We start from the raw sequence: 23,014 nt of genomic DNA, 5'->3' as shown, positions 1-23,014 counted from the left end.
TGATCATGCTATATGGCTGAGGTTTGTTTTGGAGGACTTTGGGGAGTTAACAACTGAAGCAACTCCATTATTGTGTGATGACACTTCTACTATAGCTATCACCAAAAATCTTGTCTTTCATAAAAAAAACCAAGCATTATTGATAGAAGGTATCATTTCATCAAAGATGCATTACAGCAAGGGAAAATTGATTTGCTTTACTGCCATACAAATGAGCAAATATCAGACATCTTCACATAGTCCTTATCAAGAAAGTTTGGTTACTTGAGGAAGAAACTTGGGGTAAAATCTGTGCACGACTTAAAGGGGATGTTGAAATAAAAAGGGTTCTTTTGATATCGGCCCTTGAAACTCCTATTGTCCAAACAAAAATCCACCTAATTTTAAACATTCAAATAAAACCTAAATTTCAAATAGACTGCCATGTAGACAAATATGTAACCAACTATTACAACACATATACAATTTATGCCACAAAATCCTAATTTGGTGTTCAGGCCCAAAATAATAGTGATGGGCCAAGTGTAGGTTTATGTTCGGCCCAAAGCTATTTCAAATACACTATGGGCTGCTTGGTGGTCCCGGGCCATTCAGCAAGGATGGTCGAGTCCTATAGCAAGAAGGAGTAGGTCGAATGAGCAAAGGGGTCAAAGAAGTTCTAGTGCGATTTGGATTCTCGACCAACAATGAATATGGCCTCAAAAAGGGGGTAAGTTCAAAGTCCTAATAGGGGTAGGATTGGTTGAAGTGGAGTTGGAACAGAACAAAAAGTCCCAATCCAGATACGATTTTGACTCGATCTCAAGGAGGATTTGCTGCTATAAATAGAGAAAGGAGGGTGCAATTTAGGGGACCTCCAATTCAACACACAATTGCCCTGCGCAAACCTCTCAAACATCTTGAGATTTTTTTATTTTCTTTTTTCCGTCAACACATCTTCAATTTGGATAAACAACACTATGAAGGCAACTAGCCAACATCTTCAGTTTGGATAAACAGCATTGTTGCCGTAGAATCAGCCAACCGAGGAGCACCTTCAGTTTGGATAAACAACACTGCGTCGAGGTCGACTGATTATCTATCCAAGTCTCGGTCGTGAAGGATTTTCGAATCCTTATTGGCAGAGGTCATCTTATTAGCCTTCTCGGCGAAGTGAGGTGTTACGAGTTACGACATTTAGTGCATTAAATGCCGAGTAATTTTATGATTGGATACTCCCAAGTAAGTTTTAGAGTTCGGCATTATAACGGCCGAACCACATTCACCATCAAGACATACATCACCTTTGAATACTTGTGTCTGTATAGTTTGGTGTCGATTCGACGTGCTTATACTCTCACGAATACAATCACTGTGATCGAATCCGGCGCCAACGATTTGTGAACTTCGCAGAACTAGCAGCCTTGTCTTCAGGCTCGAGAATCCAAAGGCCGAGATTTGTTCCTTCCTCGGATGTAGTTGCAAGATAAAGAAGTCAGCAACGCGCTCAACGCAACATCAACAAATTTTACTCCTCGGGCGAGCTCGGCCGATGAGTTGGCACGCCCCATATTCAACCAAATGACATAGTTAACTTATTAGTTACTCGGCCTGCGCGCCACATAGGCTTTTTAATTTTTAGGGTCAACATTTTGGCACGCCCAGTAGGACCTTGTGCTAAACCTTCGGAGTTCATGACCATTGACACACAGTCTGTAAAGAAGAAAACAATCATGGGAAAGTCAACAACTAACTTACCAGTGCAAGGCCTTGGACAAGATTTGTCTCAGGCACAAAATCCCCTCATTGTTGCGCCACCCAAGGCTACAAGTGTAACACGTCGAGAAAAGGAAATTTGTCTCAACGAACAGCCTCGCAACCCAGAAATTCCCAACCAAACGGCAGGCATTTTCATCGAAGGAATAGTGAAAGATTGCGATGAAGATGGTGGCGAAGGTTCTAATCCACCAACTAGGTCGTTTCTTCGAAGACAACTTGATGAACAATCTCGGCAGGTCGAGCAATCGATTGGCTAGAAAATGAATGATTTACTTGACGCAATACGAAGCAATAGTGATACACAAACTAGGATGCTTGAACTATTGGTTAGTAAAGCCTTCAAAGATGGCCATGTCGGCCAACCTCGACAACCTCCCCTTAAGAATGTTCCATTACAAGCCGAGAAAAGATCTGCTTGGTTACAACCAATTGACTTGGAAAAGAAAAGCAGATCAAACAGTAGATCTGATGGACCTGACCAGGGAGCAGAAACAGCATCCGTCAATATAACCGAGGTCCAAAGAATGATCGACTCGGCCTTAAAAAAAGGGGCAAAAGTTCCCAAATTCATCCATCCGTACCCGACTTATGTGGAAAAGTTTGAATACCCTAAAGGCTTTAAGATCCCCTACTTCAGTCTTTTCGCCGGAGAATTATCCTTATCCTCGTTAGAACATGTAGCTTGGTTCACGGCGCAATGTGGGGATGTCAATAGCGACTTCCATAAACTACGGCTATTCAACTTTTCACTGACATGTTCAGCTTTTGCTTAGTACATTAATCTCCCACCAAACTCCGTCTAGAGTTGGGAGGAATTGGTTGAGAAATTCCATGAACAATTTTATCGAACAGGGATGGAAATGTCCGTTTCATCGTTGGCTAGGATGGCTCAAGTTTCAGACGAATTGCCAATGGAATACTTAACAAGGTTCAAGTCGGCCAGGAATTGGTGTCGAGTACCTCTCCCTGAAGTTGAATTCGTCAGAATTGCCCTAAATGGCCTGGATGTGGAATACAAAAAGAAATTCCTGGGGGCAAATATTCGAGATATGTACGAACTTGCTCAGCACGTTGAGTAGTATTATTATTTGCTCCGAGAGGAAAAAAATATCGAAGTCCCCATCCCGGGAAACAATATACAAGAATCCCACGGTCAGTTATGCATTGGCTGAAAGCGAGGACCCCCAATACGCCAGTGTAGACGCGGCTGAAATAGTGATAGATAAACCATACGTTTGCAAGGCATTAGCTCAAATCAGTCCCAAAGATGCCAAGACCCGCTCGGCCTCTGAGGAGATGATTAAAACATCAAAAGTTTACACTTTCGATATTACCAAAGCCGATGCAATTTTTGACCAGTTGTTGGTAGCAAAGATCATCAAACTTCGGCCAGGACATAACATCCCTAAGGCCGAAGAATTGCAAGTACCATAATTCAAACAAGCATGCTACCAATAATTGCGTTGTGTTCCGTGATGCGATTCAAAGTTGGATTGAGAAGGGTAAGTTAAAATTCTTGGAGAAACAGATGGCGGTTGACGTCAATCCTTTCCCCTCGATGACAATTGGTATGGTGGATGCTCATCTCCCTAAAAACAAAGGAAAAAGGACGGCCGAATTCATCCCGGTGCAGCATGTCTGTAAGCAGAATGGTCAGCCGAGACTGAAGATTGATTTATTTTCAAATGCACCACCCACAGAGTTTTCAGGGCTAGCCATCGTTGAACCCATGCCAGGTTCTAGTTTCGAAGACACTAATGAATCAATGGTTTTATGCGACCACTGTAAAACAAGAATTGAACCTAAAAATATAGCATCTCCGGCGCTAACTTCATGTCTGCCATTCACAACGGCAGCAAAACTGCCGAAGCAAATCGGTGCCGGCCCACGACGGCAAGTGTTCTAGACACTCGGCCCACAGGTACAAGCAAAAGACCCAGCCCCAGTCAGACGACGTCTTGACTTTAACGCGCTATTCTATAATGAGGACTATTACTCGCACAACTCAAGGAGCTCGAAGTTCATCAGTAAGTCGAAAAACCTTCAAGCCACCAAAGCCATGTGACCAACGTTGGTACAATTACAATTCTCCAACTGGCCTGTATACGGCGTTATCTAAGTCTAAAAAACGTTGTCACCAGCGGATAGATTGCATGGCTCGACGACAAGAAGCACAGGCTAATTCGACTACCCGATGGCAGCCAAAAGAGGCAATAGGAAGCGGTGACGACCGGCCTACCCAGACCATTATGGCTGAATTATTTCAAGAGAAAAAGGCAGTTGATCGCGACTTTGAAACCACCATTGAAGAGTTCGAGAAACGCATCAAGCTCCTTCTTCGGCCTGGAGAGATGAGAGCTCGTCTCGAGCATTTTAGACAAGAGGCTGAAAGTAAACTTCCCCCGCTACCACCACAAGAACCGTTAGTAAAAGTATGGCGTAATCTGCACCCTCTATTCCTCGGTGAATCCTTGGAGTACATACGGGATACAAACTACCCAAGGCATGTCAGGAAGCCCTCGACCTAGCACTAACTTGCCCTGATGCTGAGCAAATTATCCAGAAAACTTCCGATCCAGCAATGAAAGCTAGGTTCCAACGTATATGTGAGGCTCGAGCCCTCGGCTTTGAGGTCGACCTATACACAGATATAGACACCGCCGAGTTACCCTTTTCACTCGAAGACCTTCAGCATTTGCGATATCATTTCGAAGTTTTCTCGACCATGTCTCTTTTCAGCCTTACGGCCGATGAGAAAAATTGTGTGGCGCGTTTAGACGCATACCTGGACACAAGGAACACTCGAATCGCCTACGAAGAACGAGCCTGTAATGCACTACAAGAACGAAATCAATCTTCGGCAGTAAACACGCTCGAGGAAAATGACCAGAATAAAATAGATTCAGACCACACGCCCCAAGAGCCGGTACATACTGAAGCGCCAAATAATCTAATTGAAGATACTTCAACGACTGATACTACATCTACTACTCTGGAAGTCGACGACCAAGACTCGATGGGTCATTCGGTCATCAAGCATATGGAGATCAGTATGATCTATGTCTTACCGGCTGAGTTTCAACCGAGAACCCATCAGTTAAATTTTTTGGATGGGGATGTGGTTGCTGAAGAAGGAACACAAGTGGATTTCATCACTACTGAAGAAGATGGGGAAATCAGTAAAGGCGACAAACTTAAGGCAGCCCTGGCCGAATTGTTTCCCCGCTCTCCTTTTGTTAATCTCCAACATCTAAAGCTGTTATACGTCACGGCTCATATTGAAGGATATCCCATTTCTAAGTTGTTTGTCGACTGTGGAGCCACAGTCAACATCTTGCCGATCTCCATCATGAAGGCATTACGTCGCTCTAATGATGAGCTCATACCGTCAGGGATTACGATGAACAACTTCATTAGCGACAAGTCTCAAACCAAAGGAGTACTCCCGTTAGAAGTCAGTGTCGCAGGTAGCAACTACATGATTGCATTCTTTATAATTGACTCAAAGACCGACTATAATGCATTGCTCGGCTGCGATTGGATCCATCAAACATGTTGCATTCCTTCATCGCTGTACCAGGTTTTCATCTTTTGGGACGACAAATCAGTCGTAGTCCATCCAACCGATAATCAGCTGTTTAAAACCAACATAATTCAGGCTCGCTATTATGACGATCACGTCGGCTACATCACCCTATAGGGTTTTAACGAGGACGAACGGCCGACTTGAATTTCAGTTCAGAAAGCCATCGAGGCAAGCGCCGAAACTGTACAACAGGATTCAGCGAGACTCGGCTTGGCTAATCTAATTACCAACGCTGATGACTGACACCGCCAAACGAGAAAGGCATCGGGCCGCGGTTTCATCCACCATGGAATTTTTACTGGTTCATTGGTATGCCATTGCCAAACAACCACACTCGGGCATAAACTTAATAGAATTTTTGGCCGAAGTGGATAACATACCCGTTTTATCATTCGACAAAATTTAGGCCGCACCAGCCGAACTCGAAGACAATCAGCCCCAGGTTAAGGACCCATTGGAAGAAATAAATGTTGGCATAGCCGATGAGCCTCGACCGTTGTTTATCAGTGCGTTATTGCCGCCCTCCATGAAGGTCGAGCTTTGTAAACTGCTCCATGAATTTAAAGATTGTTTCACGTGGAATTATCATGAGATGCTAGGCCTTGACCAAAACCTCATCGAACATGAGTTACGCATCAAAGAGGGGTGTAAGCCTTTCTGACAACCCCCACGCCGGTTCTCGACAGAAGTACAGCTCGGCATAAAGGACGAATTAGTTCGACTTTTGAAAGTCGGGTTTATTCGGACCGCACGGTACGTCGAATGGTTGGCCAATATCATCCTGGTGTTAAGGAAAAATGGAGCCCTACGCATCTGCATCGATTTCCGTAATTTAAATCTGGCGACTCCCAAGGATGAATACACAATGCCAATCTCGGATTTATTAATTGACGCCTCATGAAATGTTGTCTTTCATGGACGGCCATGCCGGTTACAACCAGATCTTTATTGCTGAAGCTGACCTTCACAAGACCGCCTTCCGTCGCCTTCCGTTCGAACCCAAAATAATAGTGTTGGGCCGACTGTAGGTTTATGTTCGGCCCAAAGCTCTTTCAAATACACTATAGGCTGCCTGGTGGTCCCGGGCCATTCAGCAAGAATGGTTGAGTCCTATCAGAAGAAGGAGTAGGTCGGATGAGCAAAGGGGTCAAAGAAGTCCTAGTGCGATTTGGATTCTCGACCAACAATGAATATGGCCAAAAAAAGGGGGTGAGTTCAAAGTCCTAATAGGGGTAAGATTGGTCGAAGTAGAGTTGGAACAGAACAAGAAGTCCCAATCCATATACGATTTTGACTCGATCTCAAGGAGGATTTGTTGCTATAAATAGAGAAAGGAGGGTGCAATTCAGGGGACCTCCAATTCAACACACAATTGCCCTGCGCAAACCTCTCAAACATCTTGAGTTTTTTTTATTTTCTTTTTTCCGTCGACACATCTTCAGTTTGGATAAACATCACTGTTGCCGTAGAATCAGCCAACCGAGAAGCACCTTCAGTTTGGATAAACAGCACTGCGTCGAGGCCGACTGGCTATCTATCCAAGTCTAGGTCGAGAAGGATTTTCGAATCCTTATTGGTAGAGGTCATCTCATTAGCCTTCTCGGTGAAGTGAGGTGTTATGAGTTACGACATTTGGCGCATTAAACGCCAAGTAGTTTTATGATTGGATACTCCCAAGTGAGTTTCAGAGTTCAGCATTCTGACGGCCGAACCACATTCACCATGAAGACATACATCACCTTTGAATACTTGTGTCTGTACAGTCTGGTGTCGATTCGACGTGCTTATACTCTCACAAATACAATCACTGTGACTGAATCCGACGCTGATGATTTGTGAACTTCGCAGAACTAGCAGCCTTGTCTTCAGGCTTGAGAATCCAAAGGCCAAGATTTGTTCCTTCCTCGGCTGCAGTCGCAAGGTAAAGAAGTCAGCAACGCGCTTAATGCAACATCAACAAATTTTACTCCTCGGCCGACGAGTTGGCACGCCCCGCATTCAACCGAAAGACATAGTTAGCTTATTAGTTACTCGGCCTGCGCGCCACGTAGGCTTTGTAATTTTTTAGGTCAACATTTGGTCAATAAATGTTATTACTCATCCTAATTATGATGAGCAATTAAACCCATATGGATATTTACCTTTCTTGTATCATAAATATTAGTAACATATATATAAATGAATTTATCATATTAAAAAAAATAGACATATCTCGTACGAAAAAAATAATATTGTTTGAATCATGTAATTACCTACATATTATTTAATATACCTACTTATAAAATATTATACTAATTTAACTACTTTAATTTACCTATTCCAAACAAAAAAAATATTAGTGATAATAGATCATGTTTGAATGTTGTGGGTTTGTGCTTGTAGGCAATTAAATAAACTTGAAATCTAATGCACATAAATCATATAGGTAAATTAGACTATTCTGTTTGTGTGGAACATATAGCTTTTGTTTTGTGCATTAGGGATTGGAGTATATATGCAATAACCGAAGTTGTTTTAGGTCTATTGTTGTGTTTGTAGGTAAATTAACTTGTATATTTAATGTACAAAATCACGAAATTAGTATTATTATTTTCCAATCGGCACCTTATAACAATTTGAAAGTTTATACATTGAATATACAATGAGCATGAAATATTTTGTAAAATAAATATAATTAATTAAATGGATATAACAAGTAACTGATCCAAAAACCCAATCCAAGTATTAAAAGGGTAGTTTAGGCATCCAGAAAATACACAATTTGAAAAGTCCAATTTAATTAAAGAATTTTCTTAGTTGAAGCCTAGTCAATGGCCTTTAGTCAAGAAAACAAAAGAATATGAATTTTACTTCAGAAAAATATAATTTCAAGGAGTAATGTCAAATTTTCAAAAATAAAAATCCCACACAGATTTTACACGAGCAATTATGTTATTGGAGAGTTCTTTTATTAGCTCATAAGTAATGTAATGGTCCACTTGTCATTAGTTCATTGGCTAGTTACAATGGAGGGCTGAGATTGATTGAGTTTGTTATCTCTCCCTCTCCCTCTCTCCTCCAACAGTTATTTTTGTACTGATGTCAGCAAGAGTTACATTCTCTCTGCAACAAACCCTGTGTGTATTCATCGATCCCTTCTTCATTTTCATATCATACAAGAATCATAGCTTATAATTTGAATTACATTTCTAGTAATCTGAGTTTGAATTCTACACAACTTATGTGACCAAGTGAAGATCTATATAACTAATTGGCCATCTATATAGCAATGGCTACGTCAAAAAAGGAGCACAATGCCGTAATCTGTGGCCTCATTGACAACTATATCCGTTGAAGGAACCACCAAAAGTCACCACTTGCCTGTTGGTACTAAAACCAATATATGTTCACCATTGAGGAGGTCCTTCTAGTCGAATATAGTCATACATGACGCCGTCAAAAGAGCCCAATCTTCTTGACTGTGTAAGAAAGATGGTGTTGTTTCCTTCTTGTAGTCGATAACTTGGTACAATAATACTGAACAACCAGTACAAACCATGAATTCCATGTCTTGCTATGGCATTGTCCTTCCCTATTAGTCCTGTCGTAAAGTGAGGTGGTTTGGCGCTCTGGTTGTTAAATCGAACCTAGTTGAATCCCATTGTCAAAGACACAAATAGCCAAGGAAAACAAAAATGAAAAATTTAACGAAAAGCTCCCGATACTGTTCATTTTAACGAAAAACCATATTGTTACATTAAAAAGTCAATCCTGGTACTATCTATTTTACCCTTTATTTTATCCTTAGAACTCAAAATTTTCAAGTCATTTTTATTAGTTTTCCTAAAAAAAACCTATACTAAAACCCTGTCATTTGCACATTGTTTAGCATTTTCTGTGGATTTAAACGATACCTGTACTTCTGCATTGTTGGCTGAGGCTAATGCCAATTGGAGTGTATAATTTCCGGTAGTAGTCAAATTCTTAAGTTGAAATAGAATTTGCCATGTGGTTGCTTCATACGTATTATTTCCAGTGTTCCTGCAATGCCTGATTAAATTAAGAGTACCTACAAATCTAAAAAAGCAGAGGCATTGTTCTCATGTTAGGTTAAGTTAAAACAATGAAGTACCTTGTCACATGAGCAAAAAACCACTTGTCATGGTAATCGTCAGCACCAACGGTGTAGATGAGATCATGGTTAGGGTATAAATCTGTATAGCGATCCCACAAGCCGTATTGCCTAAACCTATAAGCAATATAACCTTATGTAAGCATACAAACCAATTGCTAAGAGTACTTGAAAAATCGCAGTTTGATAATGTGCTAAACTATCTAGCAAGAGAACATTTCCCCTCTAGTAAAACAAAATACGACTGCTATACGAAGACTAACTTGTCCGTGTGATTGGTGTATAATTGGTTCCTAAGAGTTGGGGACGGATCAGGTACATTGAACTCGGCAGCTGATCGATCTGGGATGCCAATTTCCCACAGGGTCGGACCATTTCTTGGAGGTACGTAAGTTATATTGCCCAGATTAATTCCACGTCCTACATATATAATTCAGTGATGTGAATATCTAGTCCGGAAATTTTTAACTGTTCTGTACTGCATTAATCATTGGGCATCTTGAATTTCTTCATTCACGTTTTGGACCAACAAAAATACGAAAGAGGTTTCTGACATACTCTTTCATTTCCGCCGCACTTCAAATTATACTAAAGAAAAACAAATTAGAAATCGAAAGTATAATTATAATTTTTTGTTTATAATTTCAAATATATATATTTATTTTGAAAAGATAACTTACTTGGTTTAATTTTAATAATAGTTTCATATTTGTAATCCCCAACAACGCCGGGAACTGTTGCATACAAACTATAGTTCCCAGGTCGAACGTCTTTAATGAGGAAATAACCTTGCTTGTTAGTTTGAGTCCAAAATTGATAACCCTGAAACGAAAAGTATGCAATAAAAAAGTTATGTTTCAGTTAAGGAATGATCGCAAAAAATGTCTTAGATTAAAATCTCGTAGATGGCGAGTTCGATACCAATTTATTACCTACAGCCTTGAGTGTAAATATATCGTTAAATAAAAAAAGGAATAAGTTCACAACAAATGGAGGTACTTTTTGTTTGTTTATTGCTCAATATTGAGAGACCCGTCCATTAACACCATAGAAGACATTTGTGTTTCACCAAAGAAAAAATCTCAAAAGTTACCTTGCTTTCCTTTTGCCATGATCCCACATTTCCAGGTGCTGCCAATCCCACGTAAGCGGAACTTGCCCAAACAAGGCTCTCGTTGATGTACCTAAAAGATCAGTTTTTATAGTTACATTCAAACTCTTGAAGGGAAAAAATGTAAATATTCGAACGAGGAACATACCGATCTTGTATTAGTAACTGGCCCGCAACTGATCCACGTTTATCCGATGATGGAAAATCTTCAGATTGAGTGAAATTGTAAGGCCATCTTTTGACTTCTTCAAGCATCTAATATAAAATTTTCTAGTCGTTACAAGTTGAATAATAGTTACATGAATCATGCACTTCAATTAGTGCATTATTTCTTATCTTCTGGACGTTGGGAAAGGTACTGTTCGAATATTTACTACCCGTATGAAAAATGAAAAGAGAAATGGTTGAAGAATGTTGAGGTAGAGTAGCCTAATTACTTATAAGTACATGCAAGGTTTCTTCTTTTCTGATTTCGGATTGCTACTTTCAACAATGATTGCCTATAACATAATATTAATTAGTAAATACCTGTTCTTTAGCATTTTCCCAGAGTCTGAGGGAATTATTTGAACTTGGAACTGAATTAAGATAGACAAAGACAGGCCCAAAAACCTTCTTCCATGCCTCCCCATCTTTGAATGTCATCCCAACTTCCTTCCCGCCATAATGAGTACTAGCAAACATCTATTGGACCAGGTGAATTTGATCACAAGTTCTTAAGTTCCGTCACCGAAGATATGGATATGCCAATAATGGTAAGAAGAAATATTTGATTAGATGAGTGGACATACAGAGAGCACAGTTGGACCCGCATGTGAGGTAAGGTCTTGTTTGAAAGGCCCGGCTGTACGAAACTCATCACTTGATGTAATTATCCAAAACCCTACAGGTGGTTCATTACAAATCCAACCATGAACTTTGTTATCTTTGTCCTCAGTTGAGTATTGGTACTTGTCATCTACCTGCAACAAACATAAAAATTAAAATAACAAAAATGAAATATCATATTCTCAGCAAAAGAAGAAAAATAATCGTAAAAGTGATGCTAGGTTAAGTGGTACCTCTCCTCGAAGGTCAGGATTGCTTGTTTTGGTTAAAAGGACAGCTTCAGGGTAGGCAAGGGGCTTGCCATTTGTACGGTCTCTGGCTGTTGGCATGACTCGTTTTCTGTCGTCTGATATAGCCATGAATGGAAATCTGGAATTGAAAATTTTCATAATAATTAATCAAGAGGTTTCAATCCCTTTACAATTTGATAAGGTTGAAGAATTGTGTCAAACTCTAATAACAATATATAGTGTCCATTTATCGTTAACCTGACACACTACGTTAATGTATTACAGATTTTTTGCACTTTTCACACGTACTTGTCTTGTTGAAGTTTGTATACAAATCTAATTTGATCCACATTAGTTCTGGGCCACCCCTTAAGACGCTCAAATATTGCGTAGGCATAAAACCCATCACGACCACGTTGCACTATGTATCTGCAACAAGAATTTAATGTTAGGTTTAGAGAACTTTGAGCATAAAGTTTGATAAACTGCTTTAGTTGTTATTGACACTCTAAAATTGTACTTCATATTGGTAAAAAAAATAAAAAATAAAAATAGCGAGAAGTGCATAATAAAACTCCTTATTGGGAAAGATTAGAACCGTACCTTTTGTCAGTATTCATGGGAAGTGTAGCATTACCGAGGGAAACATTATATGTTTTAGTAAAAGAAATCTCTATTTGGTCGGCCCTCTCTGTAATGACTCTAAATCCAGTTCCTTGTAGCCTGCAAATGAGTTATGGACGTAATTTTAGTCAATATCGAAATGATAATCTACTATGCTAGGTAGAAATGGAAGGAAGAGGGCTTACTTGTCCACCACATCTTTACCTCTATCTCTGTTCCAGACAACGTCCCAGTACCTGTATTATAGGTTTGACATATATCAAAGTTCAAACAATGTGCAAATTATGCATGTATTCAGTAAACAAAAGAAATCAGTGCAAATTGCGTGCTTGCCCTCGATTATCTAGCGCATTCTTGGTTTCAAGCAAGTTTTTAATTCCCTTGTAATTGATTCCAATGACGTCTCCTCCGGGATAAGAAAAGTTGAGTCGGACGATGCCATTATCGATCACCACCTACAAGACAACATCGTTGAGAGAACTGACGTGAAAACATTTATATAAAATAAAAAAAAAATAAAAAAAAAAAATGAAAAATGAAAAAAAGAAGAAGATAGGGAAAGCAAGAGAAAGAGTTCACTGAACTATGAGAAACCTTTTGTCATCGAAAGACAATAACAATGTTGATCAAGCTAACAAATAGTGATTGCACTTTACCTGGTTCTTAGTCTTTGTTAGCATCGGATTGACCCCGGTATCTGCCCCAGTAACACCCGCTTGTAGCCTTCTGTAATTACACTAAATATATTAATTTCATTATAATTCTTATAAATCAATATTTCACCCCAAACAAAATAAAACCTAAAAGAGAAAGCCTGACTATGGGGCAGTAGTTCGTAAAAAGGTAAAATAGAAAGTGTGGCAGGATTGAGTGGTTGATTTTCTTGAAGAGAAGGCGATTGAATTAATACTCAAATCAAGCACAATAAGAATCATCAAAAGAGGACATCCTAAATGACATTAGGAGGATATAATTTCAAATGAGATTGCAAGAATATGTTGATGAAGAATTCAAACTTAAAAAAGCACCTGAAAATGTAATATGGGCCACAAATAAAATTTTGAGAGCATATGTATCGGAAAAAATATCATTTATCGGTCATCATGGAAATTAAGTATCTATAACAAAACCAAAGCAGAACTTTTTCGAGACAGTTTATTTGTACAGTATTCTGAAATAACAGATATATGGCTGCTCAGAGCTCATCACCTTTTCTCAGACTTATCAACATTAAAATGACAATGCATGAGCCTCTATTGCAGAGATGGGTTGCACCGTTGCACTAAACAAGAAAGAAGAATGAGAAGGGATAGAGGAAGGACCTTACTGGGGTCTTCTTGAAACCATCACCATGCATAAACAACAAAATGGCAAGCATTGCTAATGCCCCAATGATCCAACTCCATTGCCTTACCTTCTCCATCTTCTATTAACTGCAAATGTTTAAGAAAAAAAAATACCGAAAGACATGCACATATATATAACACAAACAATACAAAAATACTGCATGGTATATGGAACTTCCATCAAATTTTTATTGGAACTCAACTAGCAACATTCTAAAAATAACGGTTGTAACTTTTTTTTTTTTTTTGGTTGAAACAGTTTTACCTTGGTTAACGGAAACAAAACAAAACAAACAAAGATTTTACTTGTTTTGTCAAACAGTTGACAGATTTGTTTGTCAAATGGATCTGTTTACATCGCCCTCAAAACTGGGGAGACGGCCACCAAGTAGAAGCATAAGAGGCCATGGCGTGAGCAGACATATTACACGATCTTGGTGTGAAATGAAAACTAATAGTTTCCACCATGGTAGTTAAAGTTTGGAAATTATGTATAAGTACCTTCAAAGTAACGTCAACCACCCTTTTATCTTGAATAGTCTCAACAAGCTTTGGCACATCTGATTCCACAATTAACTTCCTCATCCCATGTTTGAGCAGAAAATGTTGAGTACAACAACCAATCTTCAATCCATGTAAGAAATACAACGACACTATCTCCTCTTGCCAACAATGAGGAGCGGAGTACCCTACACAAGAAAAAATCTCGACAATCAACACTACAAAAAATAACCTTTTCAAGACGAAATAATTTCATTGAGCCAAAGTGGTTCAATCGCCTAGTTTTTTGTCCGAAGAAAATTTGTCGGGCAATTTTAGTGGGGCAAACACCGTCACTCAAATGTTTGCATGAATGTTGAAAATTTGTTGGGCAAATATTTAAAGTGTGTTGACTAACTTGGCCCGACGAACCAAATATTTCAAGAAATAAAAATTTAAAATATTTTGCCCAACAAAACGGTCGTCGTTCAATTAATTTCAAGCAAAAAAAAAAAAAAGAGTACAGAATACAAGCTCGAAGAAAGAAATCATCGGGCAAAAGTTTTAAATTTTTTTAAATAATTCGTAATTTAAATTATAATAATCTCAAGGGAAATCACAATATTTAAAAAATGTATTTGGTTATATTAAAACTAAAATGTTCATACAAATGTATGTAAAACATCCTAAACTAAAATGTATGTAAAATATCCTAAACTAACTACTGTTGGGGTGGCTTGTGGTGGTAACATAGGAGTTAAAGTGGATACAACTTAGGTTTTTAATACTTTAAATTGGTCTTTTCTATTACGGGTACTTACTAATTTTGGTTTTTACACTTGTTTTATGAACTAGTATCTAATATCTTGAGATGTGTTAAATTGTCCATCTTAATCAATGGTTCCCCACATAATTTTTTCTCTTTTCTTTTGTTTTCAGGGAATGCGTCAAGGGTTCTGAGTCGGTTTCAACATGATGGGCTTACTAAGACAAATTTCGCTCGAACAGGTTGTATTTCTTATTCTCATGTACTTTATGCAAGTGAACTATTTAGTTTTTGCATAAATATTGGTGTCACTTTGCTTAATCTGCAAGGTTTCTTAGATAGATATATAGTAGGGACTCTAGTCAAATTATCAATAAGGATAAAAGTATTTTCTACTTGGGCTCTATTTCAAGGCTTCACAAAGTTGTGGTCGAGCAGTACTTGGGGTTCAAACAAGGTAAAGTACCATTTGTCTATTTAAGAGTTCAACTTTTTCTGTGACAAGTCTAGGGGTCTCATCTTCAAGCCTTGGAAGATAAACCTGAAGTTAACAAGTTGGAAGGGGAACGTTTTAACAATGGTAGGAAGAGTTCAACTCATTAAATAAGTTTTTCAGAGTATGATTACACATAGTTTCTGTTTATCAATGGCCATCTTCCTTACTAAGGTCTCTTTCGCGATGTAATTGCAAATTTATATGGTCAGGTGACGTGACCTTAAAGAAGATTGTCACAGTTTCTTGATTTCAGATTTGTGCATGAAAAAATAAAGTGGTTTGGGGTTGTGCGATCTTTGCTCTCTAAATATTACGGCTCTCTTAAAGCTTGGATAGGTTATTATTACTTTTGATTCTCTATGGAGTATTTATTTTCGAGTGCGATTTCATCTACATGGTCGTTCATACTCTTCTTGTTACAAGAGATCTTCTATATGGCCCGGTGTTAATTCCATTCTCCATATCTTATTTCAGAATTGTCTTTGGGTGATTGGAAATGGTTCTAGTACTTCTCTTTTGGTTGATTAGTGGTTTGATACACTTATTGTGGAGGTTGTTGGTGCTACAGTCCTTACTCCTTTTTGAAGTCTTGACATTATTCGTAGTATGAGAAAATGAGTTATTGCTTTTTTTTTTTTTTTTTTCTTCTACTTTTCCAAAGTTGGCTAAAAAGATTTTAAAGATACCTCATCCAATTCATGAGGAAAATGACATGTTAATTGGGCAACCTTCTACATCTGGAGTTTATTTTTGGTTTTCTTATGGTTAGAAAATTGTTCGTCATCGGTTTCCTATTAAAAGTCGGGCTTCCATTATTTGACATCCTTTCATTCCACCTCGCTATATTATTTTAGTTTGGAGGATTCTTTTCAATAAGCTCCCAGCAAAGGATCAACTATAGTGACGGGGCATTCGTTTGGTTCCAATACGGCAACTTTGTTACAATAATTATAAATCTATCAAGCATTTATATTTTAGTTGTAAATTTGCACAACTTGCTTGGTTTTGGCTTGCAACTCATTTTCGCACTATTATTCCGCTTACCGGTTCCTTCTCAAATTCATGGCTTGCTTTTATGTCAAAGTGGTTTTCAACAAACTTCGTAATGTCTACCTAGCATCAAGGGTTTTCTTAGTAATGGCTATTTACACTAGTACAAAAAATACTTTGCGCGACGCATGTCCTTCGTCGCGCAAAGTTAAAAATCGTCGCGCAAAAATTAGCCCAACAAACCTTCATCGCGTACCAATCGTCGAGCCAAGGCCGTGACAGCAGGGTTTGCGTGACGAAGAAGTAACATGCGTCGCACAAAACTACTTTGCACGACGCAAGTCCCTTTGTCGCGCAAAAGTACTTTGCGTGATGCAGGTCCCTACGTCACACAAAGCTACCTTGCGCGACGTAGGGACCTACATCGTGCAAAGACGCTTTGCGCAACGTATGTTACTTCTTCGTCGCGCAAACCTTTGTTTTTTTATTTTTATTTTTTGGCAAAAATATTTTTTATTTAATTTTTAATAAATATTTTAATTAAATTCTAAACAATAATTAATAAACCAAGAAAAATTATTTAATTATAAAATATATGAAAATGTACATACAAGATGTCCGAACAAAAAAGAAAAAACTACAACAAGTAGTCTTCTAGGTTTAATACATCAAGCTACTAGGTATCAGTTGGGCAAAATGGTTGGAAGGTTGAAGGTGGAGCAAGATTAGGTGATGGCATCGGGATTTGAAGGCCAGACATCTGTTAGACCCGTAAAATCATGCTCATCTTCTCATCCTAGGTCGAAAACTGAGCAGCAATCTGGGCTTCCCGAGCATCCCTGGCTACTTCTTGGGCCACAATCTTATCTTTTAGGGTTTCCACTTCCTCTGTCAGGGTAACCTGTCCTTATATACACAAGCTATAAATCCAAAGAATATTGCATCATCAAAATGGAGCAGTTGGCATGAAACGAATACACAAGCTATAATGAATACCATACCAAATACTTTGAAATAAGCTATCAAATAGAGCCATTATAGACGAAACAAAAGGAGTACCACGTTGTTTAACATTTATTTTTGAACTACACAAGTTTAGTATAAATAGATACACTAAAGATTATTTGTAATCAATTAACTTCAACTTTGAGCGAACAATTACAAGTTGACACACTCCAACATGACTATAACACAACACTAAAGACTCTAGTTTGAATAAGTAAGCAAAGGAGTAGGACACACTAGCTGAAAAATGTAGATGCCACACATTTATAGCAGTTCACTTACATGACTTGGAGGGATGTGCTTCCCACTAAGCAGATCTAGAAGGACGATGCCAAAGCTATAAACAACACTTTTTGGAGTGACCCTTCCTACAAAGTAAATAAACAACCAGTAAAGTCAGCATATCTCAAGCAGAAGCCGTTTAGATAAGAATCATGTTGTAGAAAACTAATGTCAATACCATCTTGCATTTCAATGTTTGCTTGTTAAAAAGCTATATATTTAGAGGTACTTCACAAAATGGTCACTGAGAAATCTTAGAAGCTGAGCTAAAAATAGCATTCTTAAAAAACCAAGTGGAGTCGAAAGATGAATAGTAAATAAAGATAGATTTTGTTTGACATACAATGCAACAAATGCTTAGCCCAAAGTATCAGTAGGCATGTACTCAGCAACAAGCAGCCTTTCATCCCCATCACAGCAATACCCAATCAAATTTTCAAGTCCCCGTTTGTCACGCCCTAGACCCGGGGTCGATGGAAAAATAACCCCGCTCTCGATGCGCGAGTAAAAGTAAAAGTAAAAAAAAAAAACAAAAAACAAACTTCTCTTATAAAAATAACTCCAAAATCCTTAGAGGGTGTACAAAAATAATAAATAAAAAATCCTTAAACTTCTCCTCAATCACAATCTCGACTTTTCCAATATTTATCTTGCCAAATAACACATGTCTTGCCAAATAACTCATCTATAAAATAATAGGTGAGGGGTGAGCAACAACCACCGTTGCTCAGTGAGTAGAATATATAATATGCCAGTCAAGCTTTCCATTTTAATCACACTATAAAATAGGATAATAATATTAAATCATTATACACATAATGTCATATCACATCATCCCTTCACGTGTTCATGATATCCTTCATAAATTGTAACTCACCACATGACCCCTAATGGTCATTTGCCCTAATGTCCCCGTGTGCAGTTTACATTTATCCCTCAGATTAATGCAACACTAAAGTTTGCATGCTGCATGAACATATCCAAATAATCCACATATCACCATATTTATAATTCCAAAAGCATTTCAACAAATCCAACATGCTTGACTTAAAATAGATAGAGATTTATAAATAGATAAAACCCACAATAGTTCGTGGTTTTCATTTATCAGAAAATAAGAATACTTTGAGGCCCTGTTTGGCACACCGTATAAGGCACCGGATAGGACTAATAATACGGTGTACCGTGTTTGGTGACCGTTTGGATTAAATAAGCACCGGATTAAATAATTCGGGCCCACCTTTTTTACCCGACGCTTACCCGCTTACTAATACCGTGCAAATGCACGGTATAACTTAGTTGGGCTCAGCGAGAAACTAGTCTTCCGCGCCCTCTCTTCCTCTCCTCCTCTCCAGGCGCTCTCCAGGCGCTCTCTCTTCCTCTCATCCCAGGTTCGTCTTCTCAACTTCTTCTTCTTCGTTTGAATCACAGTTCTTTTCAGATTTCTTCTTCTAGGATTCCGCCCCTCCCTCTATTCTTCCCCCTCCTCCTATTTTTCTTGCAATTTTCTTTCAATTGATTGAATCTAGTTATTATTTTCTCTCTAATTATGCAATTGATTATGTAATTTTGTGTTTTAATTAGAATTTTTGAATTTTAGGGTTTGCTATTGGGGTCGAATTTAGGGTTTGTTGTTGGTGTTGAACTTACAATTTTAATGATTGGGTAGAGTGGGAGTGTGCTGATTCACTTACCTAAACAAAACTTTGTCTCTGGCGCAGCTCCTGTTTCACTCGCTGTCTCGCAGCCGCAATGCAACCATACGGAAACTTGACCTTGGGTACGACGGTGACAACTCTTAACCACACCTAAACTACAAATCTCGTTCCATTTTTTTAAAATTTTTATGTTAATTTTACTTTATATATATATATATATCTGTGTGTGTGTGTGAAAAATTTCGAACTAGGGTGGTTGAATTGAAAATTTTCGAACTAGGGTTGTTGAATTGTGTCTCTGTGTGTGTGTGTGTGAAAAATTTCGAAATAGGGTTGTTGAATTATGTTTGTGTGTGTGAAAATTTTTGAAGTAGGGTTGTTGAATTGAAAATTTTCGAAGTAGGGTTGTTGAATTGTGTGTGTGTGTGTGTGAGAAAAATTTCGAACTAGGGTTGTTGAATTGAAAATTTTCAAACTAGGGTTGTTGAATTGTGTGTGTGTGTGTGTGTGTGTGTGTTATGTGTCTCTGTGTGTGTGTGTGTGTGTGTGTGTGTGTGTGTGAAAAATTTCGAAGTTGGGTTGTTGAATTGAAAATTTTCGAACTAGGGTTATTGAATTGTGTGTGTGTGTGTGTGTGTGTGTGTGTGTGTGTGTTTGTGTGGTAATATTTTCACTATCTAATAATGTTATTTTATATTTTCACTAGACATGGATCAAAGAAAGATTGTGGCATGCTTCATTGTTAACGTGTGGTACTTGAATATTGTGACTTGGTTGATGATGTGGTTCATCAAGAATCATAATTCAGCTAGAAGGCGGAATCGGCAACTTGCACGTAGAAATCACACATTTGTTAGGAGAATGGTAGGGTCAACCTATTTAGATAGCCTAATAGGATATGATGATGTTCAGTGTGTGAACCAAATTAGAATGGATAGAAAAACGTTCCATTATTTATGTCAAATGCTTCGTGACCACGGTAGAGTAAAATTGGATGGTGTAGTGACAATGGAAGAACAAGTTTGCATGTTTTTGCATATACTTGCACATCATGTCAAGAATCGTACAATTGGGAGTAGGTTTTGTCGATCGGGGGAGACCATAAGTAGGTATTTCAATTCCATTCTACATGGAGTGTTAAGGCTACAAGGTACACTTTTGAAAGTGCTAGAACCCATTCCTAATGCCTACCCAGATCCTAAATGGAGTTGGTTTGAGGTATTCTTCATATTTTATAAAAATTACTTCTAAAATTAATGTAATTAAATATATTGAGCATACTAATGTTAATGATTTTTTTTAGAATTGCTTGGGGGCATTGGATGGGACTTACATTAACGGTCATGTCCTTGAGCGAGATAAACCAAGATACCGATCAAGGAAGGGAGAGATTGCGACCAATATGTTGGGAGTCTGTAATGTGGACATGAATTTTATATTTGTGTACCCAGGTTGGGAAGGGTCGGCATCTGATTCTAAAGTACTCCGAGATGCGATAAGTAGACCATCAGGATTAAAAGTTCCCACGGGTAACAATAGATTATTTGTTTATATTTGTAATTTGAATCCTCATTTTTCTTATATATAGCAATATACATTTTTTTGTGTGTTAGGGTGTTACTACTTTGTGGATGGTGGGTACACAAATGGTCCAGGATACCTTGCACCGTATAGGGGAGTGCGTTACCATATCTCGGAGTGGAGAAATAGAAGACTCCCGATTAATCATGAGGAGTAGTTCAATATGAAACATGCTCAAGCTAGAAATGTCATTGAGAGATGTTTTGGACTACTTAAGATGCGTTGGAGCATCTTAAGAGGTCCATCATTTTTCCCAATTAAAACACAATTTAGGATTATGATAGCCTGCTGCCTATTACATAATCTTATTAGAAGGCATATGTCAGCTGATCCAATAGAAAATGAAATCCTAAACTTGGACGAATCTGAAAGTAGTGATGATGATGAAGATATGATTGAGAGTGTTCAACCTACACAAGAATGGATTGCATGGAGAAACACTTTGGCTATGAGTATGTACAATGAGTGGCATGCACAAGTGTGATTTGATTAAATTTTTTTACATATGCATGTTGTGATTTGGTTATGGTTTGTTATTTGAACAAATAGTGATTTCTTATGTATTCAGTTATGATACTTTATTCGAACAAAGTGTGACCTGGTTATGTATTTATTTAAAAAGTGTATGATTTGCTTATGGTTTTTATCACTTACTATTAATTATATGCATTATTGATTATATGTCCTAATGCCAATATAAAGGAGTTCCACATGTTGTGTATGTAATTGTAGGAATGGAAAGTGAACAAAGTAGTCAACTAAAAGGAAGTAGAAGGGTTTGGAAACAACATGAAGAAGATGCATTGCTCTCCATACTTGAGGAGCCAGTTGTTAAGAATTTGTGATGTGATAACGGTTGTTTCAAACCCGGAACAATGGCTCAGTTTGAAACAGCTATTAATTTGAAATGTCCTAATGCCAATATAAAGGCAATTCCACATATTGAGTCCAAAATGAGGAGGTGGAAAAAAGATTATGCAATAGTTTATGACATGGTTAATAAAACTGGTTTTGCATGGAATGATGTACGAAAGTGTATTGAGGTTGATAGCACTGAAGTATGGCAATCCTATGTAAAGGTAATTCTCTAACATAATACTAGAATTTAACTTTACATATTTGATTACTTTAACATGTTCCTTTACATACAATTTAATAGTATGATTGTCTCTACCAAACCATATCATTTAGCCCCATTCATTATAACATCTTAATTAAATTAATGGATGCTTGATTATATCAAGACAGGTTGAAGGGATCAAAATAAGATTGTTTGTATTTTATGGATAGTGTGATTTGTTTTCGCATTGCAGGTTAACAAAGAAGCAGAAGGCTGGCTAGGAAAATCGTTTCCATTGTATGACAGATTGAATGTTATTTTTGGGAAAGACCGAGCAACTGGAGTAGGAGTTGCAACTCCTATTGAGATGATGAATGAGCCTGAGCACATTAATGAAGATGAAGATGAGGCGGAGACTAGTTCTCCCTATGTTGCTCGACGGTCCAGTAGTTCAAGTACCCGGAAAAGGAAGAGAGCTACTAATGATAATGATCTTGCTGTGGCATTTAAAGAAATGCTTTCTGAATCAGTTGATAAGTTGGGTGAAGTTTTACAAGTTGCTTTTGGGAAAGGAGTGGATCCAAAACCTAAGATTGTTTCAGAATTGTCAAAGATGGATTTGTCTATTGAGGATCAAATCAAGGCACTAAATATCCTTTTTGAAAAGCCACAGAATGAGAGGACATTCTCGTCTTTGGATGGTGCAATGAAAAAAGCCTTTGTACTCATGTTACTTGGACAAAGTAACCTCAATTGACATTTCAAACCAACAACAATATATTTTGTTAAAAGCTGTAGCATGCATATATTTTGTTAAAAGTAGCATGCATATATTTTGGCTATCTGGACAAACTGTTTCTTACTGAAACCACCTTGCATTTGTATATTTTATGAACTTGGATATGTGGTTAGATTATATATCGTAACGATTGTAGTTGTTTTTTGTGAACCTTCTTTTATGTTATTGGAAAATATTTTGAATTTGATGTGGTTTTCAATAGGTATAAATATTAGAAAAGTTCAACAAACAAAGAAAGATTTGTTAATTTTTTTTTCTCTTGTCCTATCCGGTTCAGTATCAAACACAGTATAAATAATACGG

At 37.9% G+C, this 23,014-nt stretch overlaps 3 protein-coding genes across 3 annotated transcripts; 2 read left to right on the top strand and 1 right to left on the bottom strand.

Moving 5' to 3' along the window:
• Positions 1-8,467: 8,467 nt before the first annotated feature.
• On the bottom strand, positions 8,468-14,175 carry LOC137719851 (uncharacterized). Its single transcript, XM_068458853.2, has 16 exons — positions 13,571-14,175; positions 12,905-12,974; positions 12,582-12,703; positions 12,434-12,484; positions 12,228-12,347; positions 11,934-12,053; positions 11,628-11,763; positions 11,358-11,528; positions 11,095-11,250; positions 10,715-10,821; positions 10,549-10,639; positions 10,136-10,277; positions 9,719-9,875; positions 9,456-9,572; positions 9,238-9,364; positions 8,468-8,970 (listed from the first exon to the last, which is right to left on the bottom strand). Exons 1-16 carry the CDS (start codon positions 13,669-13,671, stop codon positions 8,731-8,733), a joined length of 2,028 nt encoding a protein of 675 aa, XP_068314954.2. The 5' UTR covers positions 13,672-14,175; the 3' UTR covers positions 8,468-8,730.
• A 5,808-nt stretch (positions 14,176-19,983) lies between these two features.
• LOC137719632 (uncharacterized) lies at positions 19,984-21,489 on the top strand. The gene is made up of 3 exons (XM_088698434.1): positions 19,984-20,489; positions 20,575-20,800; positions 20,885-21,489. The coding sequence occupies exons 1-3, from the start codon at positions 20,049-20,051 to the stop codon at positions 21,007-21,009; spliced, it is 792 nt and encodes a 263-aa protein (XP_088554560.1). The 5' UTR covers positions 19,984-20,048; the 3' UTR covers positions 21,010-21,489.
• A 129-nt stretch (positions 21,490-21,618) lies between these two features.
• On the top strand, positions 21,619-22,896 carry LOC148699215 (uncharacterized). The gene is made up of 2 exons (XM_088698446.1): positions 21,619-21,931; positions 22,166-22,896. Exons 1-2 carry the CDS (start codon positions 21,728-21,730, stop codon positions 22,667-22,669), a joined length of 708 nt encoding a protein of 235 aa, XP_088554572.1. The 5' UTR covers positions 21,619-21,727; the 3' UTR covers positions 22,670-22,896.
• Positions 22,897-23,014: the final 118 nt, after the last annotated feature.

The sequence above is a fragment of the Pyrus communis genome, chromosome 1 (genome assembly GCF_041283825.1).
Source record: "Pyrus communis isolate YQ-2024b chromosome 1, ASM4128382v1, whole genome shotgun sequence".
Classification (NCBI taxonomy): domain Eukaryota; kingdom Viridiplantae; phylum Streptophyta; class Magnoliopsida; order Rosales; family Rosaceae; genus Pyrus; species Pyrus communis.
The sequence above is the reverse complement of the archived record's forward strand: the minus strand, read 5'-3'. Positions and strand labels throughout refer to the sequence as shown.